Source organism: Lepus europaeus, chromosome 23 (assembly GCF_033115175.1).
Source record: "Lepus europaeus isolate LE1 chromosome 23, mLepTim1.pri, whole genome shotgun sequence".
Lineage (NCBI taxonomy): Eukaryota > Metazoa > Chordata > Mammalia > Lagomorpha > Leporidae > Lepus > Lepus europaeus.
This window is the reverse complement of record NC_084849.1, coordinates 27726377-27736616: the sequence shown is the minus strand read 5'-3', so window position 1 is coordinate 27736616 and position 10240 is coordinate 27726377. Positions and strand designations below refer to the sequence as shown.

Below are 10240 nucleotides of genomic sequence, written 5' to 3'. Positions count from 1 at the left end.
GAGGGTTCGCAGTCATTACGGAAGATGCGAGGCGTGAAAGATGTATGGTACCTACACGTCTGAGCAGGAGGGCCCCCCCCCCTGCCATTTGGCAATCTGCCGGACACTCCCGGCTGCACCTGTTCCCAGTTCTTGTCTCCACTCGGTGAAGTAATTGGAGGAAGACCCTCAGGGCATACGGGAAAGCAGGATTTAGGTACTCAGATGGCGAAGAGGCAACCTCTCTTCATGAGAAGGAAGGGTACTGCCCCCGCAAAGCTGGAGTCACGCCTTTCAGGATATGGGGTGATGCCCTAATTGAGCATTTTTAAAATTTATTTTATTTGAAAGGCAGAGTTACAGAGAGAGAGAGAAATATCTTCCATTCTCTGGTTCACTCCCCCAAATGGCCACAATGGCCAGAGCTGGACCAGACCGAAGCTAAGAGCCAGGAGCTTCTTCCGGGTCTCCCACACGGGTGCGGGGGCCCAAGCACTTGGGTCATCTGCTGCTTTCCCAGACACATCAGCAGGGAGCCGGGTGGGAAGTTGAGCAGCCGGGACTTGAACCGGTGGCCATATGAGATGTCGGCGCTGCCGAGGTGGCTTACCCAGCAATGCCACAACGCCGGCCTCCTTGTTGAATATTTAAATGGAGCAGATTTTTGGGAGGGCCTTGAATACCGCTGGCTTCTGTATCCCACGCTGTTTGTTTGTTTTGTGGCATTTCCACCTGCGGCTACAGCATATTGGCGGTCATCACGGCGTCCAGTGCGCCATGGCCGGTGAGGCTGAGGCCTGATGGGGAGTGGGCGAGCTGGGTCCGCATGGAAGGGGGCGGAGCTTTGCAGTGCTGCTGGTAGTCTCTCCTCTTGGCCTCCTAGCTGCTTCCCAGGCTGCCTACCTCACAGGGCTCTCTTTCCGCCACCCACGTGGGAGGCTGGGTCGTGTGCCCAGCTCCTGGCTCCCGCTCCAGTCCTGGCATCTGGGTAGTGAACCAGCAGATGGGTTCTCTCTCTTTCTCTCTCTCTCTCATAAAGAAAAAATAATTTCAAAAAATGAAAGCAGGGATCTATCTCCACGACTTGGTTTGTTATCTCCAGTCTCAAGCACAGAGGGGAACAAACACCAGGGCTCGGCAATCAGCTACTAACGCCTAGTAGTCATCCCTGTTTATGGAGGACGCCCAGCTGTCACACGGGGGTTCTAAGATCACTGTGTGGAGCCGGCGCGTGGCTCACTTGGTTGATCCTCCACCTGCAGCGCCGGCATCCCATATGGGCCCCGGGTTCTGTCCCGGTTGCTCCTCTTCCAGGCCAGCTCTCTGCTGTGGCCCGGGAGGGCAGTGGAGGATGGCCCAAGTGCTTGGGCCCTGCACCCTATGGGAGACCAGGAGGAAGCACCTGGTTCCTGGCTTCAGATCGGTGCAGCGCCGGCCGTAGTGGCCATTTGGGGAGTGAACCAGCAGAAGGAAGACCAACCTCTCTGTCTCTCTCTGTCTATTCTATAACTCTGTCGAATAATAATAATAAAAAGATCACTGTGTGAGTTGACAGTAAGAGTCATAGACCTTTGAAATTCCTTAGGGAGCTGCTGCGTTGGAAACCAACAGGCCAGATCCCTTTGATTGACAGCAGACCCAGGTGGAGTTCCTGGCTCCTAACTTTGGTCTGGCACGGCCGCTGGCTGCTGCGGCCATCTGGAAGAAATCAATCTCTCTCTCTAACTCTGCCTTTCAAATAAATACACAAATCTTTAAACACACACACACACACACACACACACTGATGCCTCAGTTACCAGGTTACAGAGCAAGTGAGTGCATTGAGACTGCACCACCCTGCCTGCCTCTTGGGGGCTTCACGGAGCCAGTGCGATTGCGCGACCCTCAGGGGCGCCCAGCACCAGCGAGGCATCTCCACAGGAAGTTTATTCAGGCCTCCACCGGGATCACTGTGCTGCGGCGGGGAGAGGTCACGGGCTCTGCTTGTGGGGCGCGGGCTCTGCGCTGCCAGGGTCCTGCTCTGAGTCGTCTTTGGATCTGGACACGGGCTGGAACTTGAGCAGGACGGGCGGGGTGAAGATGGAGGCCTTCACAGCGGCGGACGGCGTCTCCTCGCTGCTGGGGGAGCTGCTGCAGGCCGGGGCCCTGCACGGGAGACGCAGAGACACGCCCGTGAGCTGGGCATGCGCACACGGAACCACTGTAGGTACACGTGACCAAACTCTAGGCTTAGGGCAACTTGCGATACTTTTTGGTTATTAGTGTACGTACTTGACCTTCTTGGAGTTGTATTATTTTTTTCCCCCTATCTAAATTTATTTAGTTTGAGAGAGCACGAGTGAGCCAGGGCTGGGCCAAGTGGAAGCCAGGAGCAGGCGATTCAATCCGGGTCTCCTACGTGGATGGCAGGGACCCTGAGCCATTGCCTGCTGTCTGCCCAGGAAGCTGGAATGGAGAACAGAGCTGGGACTCAAGCCCAGGGATTCTGACATGGGGTGTAGGCAAATGCAAGTGGCCTCTTAATTACTGCTGCCCTGATACACTTCTACTTCTCCCATGAAGTTCAAGACTTTTTGTTGGAGCAGTGTTTGGAATTGTTAAAAAAAAATTAAAAACTGGCAATAATCTAAGTGACCATCAGAAGACAGTTAACTGGGGGCCGGTGCTGTGCCATAGTGGGTAAAGCCACCGCCTATGGCACCAGCATCTCATATGGGCGCCGGTTCGAGTCCCAGTTGCTTCACTCCTGATCTAGTTTCTGCTGTGGCCTGGGAAAACAGCAGAAGATGGCCCAAGTCTTGGGGCCCCTGCACCCACGTGGGAGACCTGGAAGAGGCTCCTGGCTTTGGATGGGTGCAGACCTGGCCATTGTGGCCATCTGGGAAGTGAGCCAGCAGGTGGAAGACACCCCTGTCTCTCTCTCCCTCCTTCCATCCCCCTTTACCCCCCACACCCGCTTCTGTCTCTCTGTAACTCTGCCTTTCAAATAAATAAATAAATCTTTAAAAAAAAAAAAAAAGATCGCTTACTGAACCACAGCTGTGTCAAAGGATGAACCTGACACCCCAACGAGTACCAGCCTCCCAGTGGTTTAATTACTGAGACAACCAAGTTGATGAGAAGTGCACGCAAGATGATCCTACCTGGGTTGAAAAATTAACCAGGGGGCAGGAGTTTTGCATAGCAATTAAGACACCTGCACCCCACACCAGAGGTCTGGGTTTGATAACTGGCTTCCAGATCCTGACTGTAGCTTCCTGATAACGTAGACCGTGGGAAGCAGTGGTGCTGGCTCAAATGATTGGGTCCTGGCCATGCACCTGAGGCCAGGATTCAGTTCCTCGCTTCCAGCCTCAGCCCACCCAATCCCAGCCACTGCAGACACCTGGGGAGAAGTGGGCGTGGGAGGTTCTCTCTCTCTCGATCTCAAAAAATATATAATAATTAAGCCCCCATTTTAACCAAAGTTTTTAATGCAGTGGCATGAGGTAGACCCACAAGGTTGCATAGTCAGTACCATTATTTCTAGAACATTTCAAAAAATATCTAGCCATGTGTATTTCTGATTTTTTAAAAAGGTTTTCTTTTTGTATATTTGAAAAGGAGAGAGAGAGAGAGAGATTTCCATCCTCTGGTTCACTCCCACAAAAATGCCAGGAGCCAGGAACTCCATCCAGGTCTCCCTGGATGTGGTGTGGGTGAGTGGGACTCAGGACTTGGCCATCCTCTGCTGATTTCCCAGGTGCGTTAGCAGGAAGCTGGATTGGAAGTGGAGGCAGGACTATGGGATACGCACATGAGAACAAGCAGTGGGTTATCTGTGCCACAATACCTGTTCCACGCATAATTTTCTAAAATTATTATTTATTATTGCAGAGAGAGAGAGAGAGAGAGAGGCCCCCACCCACCCACTGGTTTACTCCCCAAACACCTGCAACAGCCAAGGATAGGTCACGTCGGAGGTCAGGAGCAGCGAACTCCATCCGAGTCCCCCACGTGGCTGGCGGGGGCCCAGTAACTTGAGCCATCACCTGCTGCCTCCCAGGCCTAGCAGTAGCAGGAACGTGGAGATGGGAACCAGAGCTAGGTACTGAACCCAGGTGCTCCGACAGCGACACAAAACGCCTGTCCGGGTTCATTCTTTTAACCACTAGGTTAAACACTTGCTCTGTATTTCCAGAACACTTTCCTCACCAAAAAGCCAAAACTCTGTGCCCATCAAGCAACAAACCTCCGATTCCCTCTCCCCAGTCCCTGGGGACAACGAACCCACTTTCTAGATACTTCTAGATATTCTAGACATTTCGCCTAGTGGAATCACTCAGTATTTGTCCTGGTGTGTCTGACGTATCTTACTTAACGTAATGTTTTTGAGGTCTGTCTGCATCAGGAAACCATGGTTTTCATGCTTGAATAATCACCCATTTTACAGCTCCATCACTATTAATCTTGGATACACTTGGGTTATCCCCACCCTTTGAATATTGTGTATAACAGTATAACAACATCCATGTACAAGTATCTATTTGAATCTGTTTATTGTGGTGTTCTTAATATTTATTTATTTGAAAGGCAGAGTTACAGAGAGAGAATCGTCCATCCACTGGTTCCATCCCCAAATGCCCCCCAACAGCCAGGGCTGGACCAGGCTGAAGTCAGGAGCCAGGAACTCCATCGGGGCCTCGCACGTGGGTGGCAGGGACCCAAGCACTTGGGCCATCCTCTGCTGCCTCCCAGATACATGAACAGGGAGCTGGACTGGAAGTGTGGAGGAGCTGGGACTCCAACCAGGCTCGCAACGTAAGATGCAGAAGGCCAAGCGGTGGCTTAACCTGCTGCACCCCAACTCCCGCCATGAGTCCCTGCTTTAATTCCTCTGAGTGCATATATGAGAGTAGAATTCCTGGGTCGTATGGTGAACTCTGTGTTGGACATTTTGAGGAGCCACGCAGCTGCACCATTTGAACCAGAATGTCCCACCACCCACACACCAGAGTTCTAGTTTCTCCACATCCTCATCAATGTTGCCGTCTGTTTTGCCCCAGCCACTCTAAGTCAGTGGGAGTTGGATCTGCATCTCCCTAATGGCTGACGATGTTAAGGATCTCTTCCTGTTGCCATGCAAATCCGTCTTCTTCTTCTTCTTTTTTAAGATTTATTTATTTATTTGAAAGGCAGAGTTAACAGACACACACACACAGAGAAAGAGAGAGAGAGAGAGAGAGGTCTTCCATCCACTGCTTCACTCCCCAGTTGGCCACAATGGCCAGAGCTGCACTGATCCAAAGCCAGGAGCCAGGAGCTTCTTCTGGGTCTCCCAAATGGGTGCAGGGGCCCAAGGACTTGGCCACCTTCTACTGCTTTCCAAGGCCATAGCAGAGAGCTGGATTGGAAGAGGAGCAGCCGGGACTTGAACCGGCACCCAGATGGGATGCCAGCACTGCAGGTGGCAGTTTTACCTGATATGCCACAGTGCCGGCCCCTAAGTCTGTCTTTGAAGAAACACCTATTAGAAGCCTTGCACCTGTTTTTCAAATTAGGTTAGTTTTCTTGTTGTTGAGTTGCTTAGCAAATATTTTCTCCCGTTATGCACTGTTTTTTTTTTTCTTTCATTCTCTTCTTTTCAAGGTGATGAATATCTTCTAACAAGTTGGATTGTGTTGATGGCGATATAGTTATGAATGGACCAAAAGAAAAATCCAGGCAGGTAAAGCTGCCGCCTGCAGTGCCAGCATCCCATATGGGCGCTGGTTTGTGACCTAGCTGTTCCACTTCCAATCCAGCTCTCTGCTATGGCCTGGAAAAGCAGTGGAAGATGGCCCAAGTCCTTGGGCCCCTGCACCTGCACCCACATGGGAGACCTGGAAGAAGCTCCTGGCTCCTGGCTTCGGATCCGCGCTACTCTGGCCATTGTGGCCATCTGGGGAGTGAACCAGCAGATGGAAGACTTCTCTCTCTCTCTCTCTCTCTCTCTCTCTCTCTCTCTGCCTCTGCCTACCCGTACTCTGCCTTTCAAATAAATAAATAAATCTTTAAAAAAAAAATCCATGGAACCGGACCCTTCAGATGGGTGGATTGTATGTTAAGTGACCTCAAAAACAAGGGCTCAAAAAGAACTGTCAATTTAGCAATATTTTCATGGTGAAGGAAAGGTTTCCAAAGTCTCGATAGGATGGGTTCTCACTGAGCTTTTTGATAGGCACAAAATGCTCATGCTAGCAATCTTGGCTTGGATATCTTCTATCCAAAAAAAAAAAAAAAAAAAAAGCAAACACATTTTTCTAAAGGTTTGCTTACTCCTTAGGTATCCTCTGGGGTGGGTTAAGTTTTTTCTTGACTTTTCTTTTATAGGAAGTCATCCGGGGCCAGCACTGTGGTGAAGTGGATAAAGCCACTGCCTGCAGCGCCGGCATCCCATATGGGCGCTGGTTCGAGTCCTGGCTGCTGCACTTCCGATCCAGCTTCCTGTTAATGTGCCTGGGAAATGGTCCATGTGGAGACTCGGAAGAAGCTCCTAGCTTCGGCCTGGCCTAGCCCTGGCTGTAGTGGCCATTTGGGGAGTGAACCAGCAAATGAAAGACCTGTCTCTCTCTCTCTTTGCCTTTCAAATAAATGAATAAATAAATCTTAAAAAAAAAACAAAAAACCCACACAGAATAGGCATACTCAGGATGAATCCTAGTGTCACCAAAGGACTATGGGTATCAATGATAGCTCAATGCGGGTCCAAGGAATGCACCCCTGTTAGTCGGGGAGGCCATGCATGTGCGGGGAACTTGGGGAGGGGGTAACTGGGCATCTCCGAGCTGTCCTCTCAGTTTTAAGTTTTGCTAAAACCTAAAACTCCTGCTGAAAATAAGTTCACTGGTGCCAGCATCGTGGCCCAGCAGGCTAAGCCACCGCCTATGACACCGACATCCCCTAGGGGCACCAGTTTGCTTCTCAGCTGCTCCACTTCCGATCCAGCTCCCTGCTAATGGGTCTGGAAAAGCATCAGAAGATGATCCAAGCACTTAGGGCCCCTGCACGCATGTGGGAGACCTGAATGAAGGTCCAGGGTCCTGGCTTCAGCCTGGCCCAGCCCTAGCTGTCGAGACCATTTGAGGCGTGAACCAGCAGATGGAAGGTCAATTTCTCTCTCTCTCTCTCTCTCTCCATCACTCTGCCTTTCAAATAAATAAATCTTTTACAAATAATAAGAAAATGCATTTAAAACACAAAGCCATCAGTGATTGAATGCAGCAAAGCGGCTAGTGTCAGCCAGCCACACTGTTGGGGACAACACTGGATGACACTGCAGGTGGCAGGAAAAGCAGTGATCTTTCAAAAGAAAAGCAAAAGCCATATTCAGGAAACCCCTGCTTTGCAAAGACACCCTCCGGTGTCAGTCCCTGTACACAGCGGGGCTCTTCCCAGCATCCCTTATCACATCCTGAGGGGCACTCCTAGAGGAGGAGGGGACAGGGCTACCCCGCCCCCAGGGGACAGAGGCACGCTCACCAGGGAAAGCCCGGACAGTGGAGCTTGTGTACGCTATTTCCGCCCAAGTAGGAGAAATGGAAGCCGCCGGGGTTGAGGACCAGGGGCGTCAAATCGACCATGTGGCTACGGAAGGCAGGGCGGACACAAAACCATGAGCCCCCAGGGGCCCCTGTGCAGCCCTGGCCCAGGGACTCCCAGACACCTCCCCTGGGAAAGGAGCTCCTCCCGCCCCCACCCCAGGCCCGGGGACGGAATGGCATGGAGGCTGGCACGCAGGAGGCCCCCCCAGAGGCTCCCTCTGCATCTCTCTTGAGCCCCGAGGGAGCTGCCTCCACCTCTTTGGGTTTGGCGACAGGCTGCTCCAGTTCAATCTCACATCAGACCTCGAGATGTCCAATTTCTCCACCTGCGGGAAGCAAAGGAACCCTCAGGACAGGGTTCCCGGGGGCCTGGTGAGAAGCTCGAGGACTATGTGGCCAGTGTTATCCCGTCCATGTGCTCCGCGCCCAGCTCCAGGTGGACAGAATAGTGTCAGGGCATGGTGGGCTGCCTGGAGGAGGAGGCTGAAGGGAGGCACATGTGGTACGTGGGAGCCTGGAGGTGCAGGCAGGAGGCAGGGTGGGGGTGACATGCACGGGAGACCTGAGAGGGTCCCACATTTTCCCCCTGTCCTGCGGGAGCTCCCAGAATCCTTTTGTGCGTGCACCTGGCATTTGCATGCTTGAGGTCAGAAAGGCAAAGCTATGTGCTTCCTGCCCAACTCCCAGAAGCCCTCTGTGGACAGCCTGCAGGTGGGGGGGCTGGGGGGTACACAGGTGCCCACCCCGGGACCACTGGGATATTGGGGGGGGCAGTCGCACTGACCGACTTGCTGGGCAGTGGTGGGAAGGGGCCGAAGACCCTAGGCATGGTGTAGACGGGGGGTGATGAGGCCACTACAGACGCCATGTTGGTGGCAGGCGGCAGCAGTGGCGGCAGCAGGTGGGGTGGCTGGCATGGGGAGGTTGACCTGTCCCGAGAGAGGATGCGCTCTGGTTTCTTCGGTTTGAGTTTCTTTTTCTTCTTCTTGGCATCTGAAACAAAGGCGCCCGTGAAGGCCCAGGCTGTGTGTGGGCCAAGTCGGGGTGGCGTGGGGGGGTTCTCACGGGGTTCCCCCACAAGTGTGCCGCGTGACAGTCCTGAGCAGCCTACGGCCAGCCCGCGGAGGAAGGGCACTCTTCCCGCCCGTTCGTACACACAGAGACGGAGGCTCGGGCTAGCTGAGGACCCACGATCCACACTTTGGGCTGTCGGAGTTTCCTGGCCAGAGACGGGTGTCCCTGCCAGTGAGAGGCGGGGGTGATCTGGGCAGGTCCGGCATTTGTGGACAGCAAGTGTGCCAGCAGCTAGGACTGCACCCTGTCCCGGACTGACCCTGCGGCCACCCCCTGTCCTCCAGTTTGAAGCCCTCCTGCTGTACCTGCGGAAGTCTGACCATTTCTACAGAGCAGCTGGCCAGGCGGGTATCAGCCAGCTCCTCCAACAGCCCATCGGAAGGTGCCAGGTCCGGCGATCGCCACCGCCAGCAGCTAGCACAGGCCAAGGCCAAGGCCAGCCTTCACTCCCGACTGTGTGACCCTCCTGTGCATGCTGGCAACACTCCGTGTACCTCTGGTCCTCTTTGGTAAGACAGAGACAACTGCTCTCGCAACTATGGGGGGGCCATGTGTGCCGTTGGTGAAATGCAGAACCCCAGAGAAACCACACTCGGAACCACGCAGAGGGAGGCCCCAGGAAGTCGCCTTATCACAGCTGTGGTGTATCCACACACGCACACACACCCCCACAGGGACCAAGCCCGTACCCACGCAAGGCTCAAGAGTATCTGTCCAAAAATGTGGTCCCTCCAGGCAGGACCAGCGTTGAGGCGCCATAACTATGCTGCCACCTGCAATGCTGGCGCATCCCATGTGGGCGCCGGTTCGAGTCCCGGCTGCTCTGCTTCCCATCCAGCTCTCTGCCATGGCCTGGGAAGGCAGTAGAGCCCAAGTGCTTGGGCTCAGCCGCCAGGGGCCAAGCCTCACCCCGGGAGTAGAGGTGCACGCGGTGGATGCTCCTCTTCAGCTGCTCCAGGCGCTGGTGCATCTCTAGGGCGCCCATGCTGTTGCACTGGTTCAGCTCCCCCTGGACAGCAGAGCTGAACTTGGCCTGGAGAAGGCAGGGCCGGAGCAAAGGCGGGGCGGTGAGACTCCCGGCTCGCACGGGCTCGGGCAGGCGCGGGCTTCGGGCCTTCCCCCCAACCCACCCCCGACACGTCCAGGGGTCAGCCCTGCGGTCCGTGGCCCCGCACCCAGAGGAAGGAGAGGAGCCCGCGTCGCTCGCACTCGGTCTGCTTGCCCTTGCGCACCACCCTCTCGGCCAGCGCGGGGTTGCGGTCCAGGCTCCGGAAGAGGCGGCGCAGCGCGCGCTCCGTGTAGGTGGCCGCCTGCCTCTCGAAGTCCTCCTCGGAGATGAGCTGGCAGAAGGTCACGCTCTGCGGGAACTCGCGGTCGAACTCGTCCAGGACCTCCATCCGAGAAGGTTGCAGGCGGGCGCGGCCTGCGGGGAGGGGGCGAGGCGGGCCGTCGGGGCGGGGCTCCCGGGGAGCCCACCCTCACCCCGCCCCCGGACCGAGGGTCGGGGCTCTGGGCAGGGGTCGGGGCGGGGGTGGGGCAAGGCCTGGACTCTGGGAAGACCCACGTACCCGCTCTTGTGCCCCGAGCCGCCACGCGCAGGCGCAGGCTCTGGCTCCCTGGCT

General features: G+C 54.9%; 1 protein-coding gene across 1 annotated transcript; it reads right to left on the bottom strand.

The window, feature by feature from the left end:
* Positions 1–1752: 1752 nt before the first annotated feature.
* LOC133752315 (uncharacterized) lies at positions 1753–10015 on the bottom strand. The gene is made up of 6 exons (XM_062182818.1): positions 9794–10015; positions 9528–9651; positions 8329–8537; positions 7800–7870; positions 7483–7587; positions 1753–2127 (listed from the first exon to the last, which is right to left on the bottom strand). The coding sequence occupies exons 1-6, from the start codon at positions 10013–10015 to the stop codon at positions 1953–1955; spliced, it is 906 nt and encodes a 301-aa protein (XP_062038802.1). The 3' UTR covers positions 1753–1952.
* Between the last annotated feature and the right edge of the window lie 225 nt (positions 10016–10240).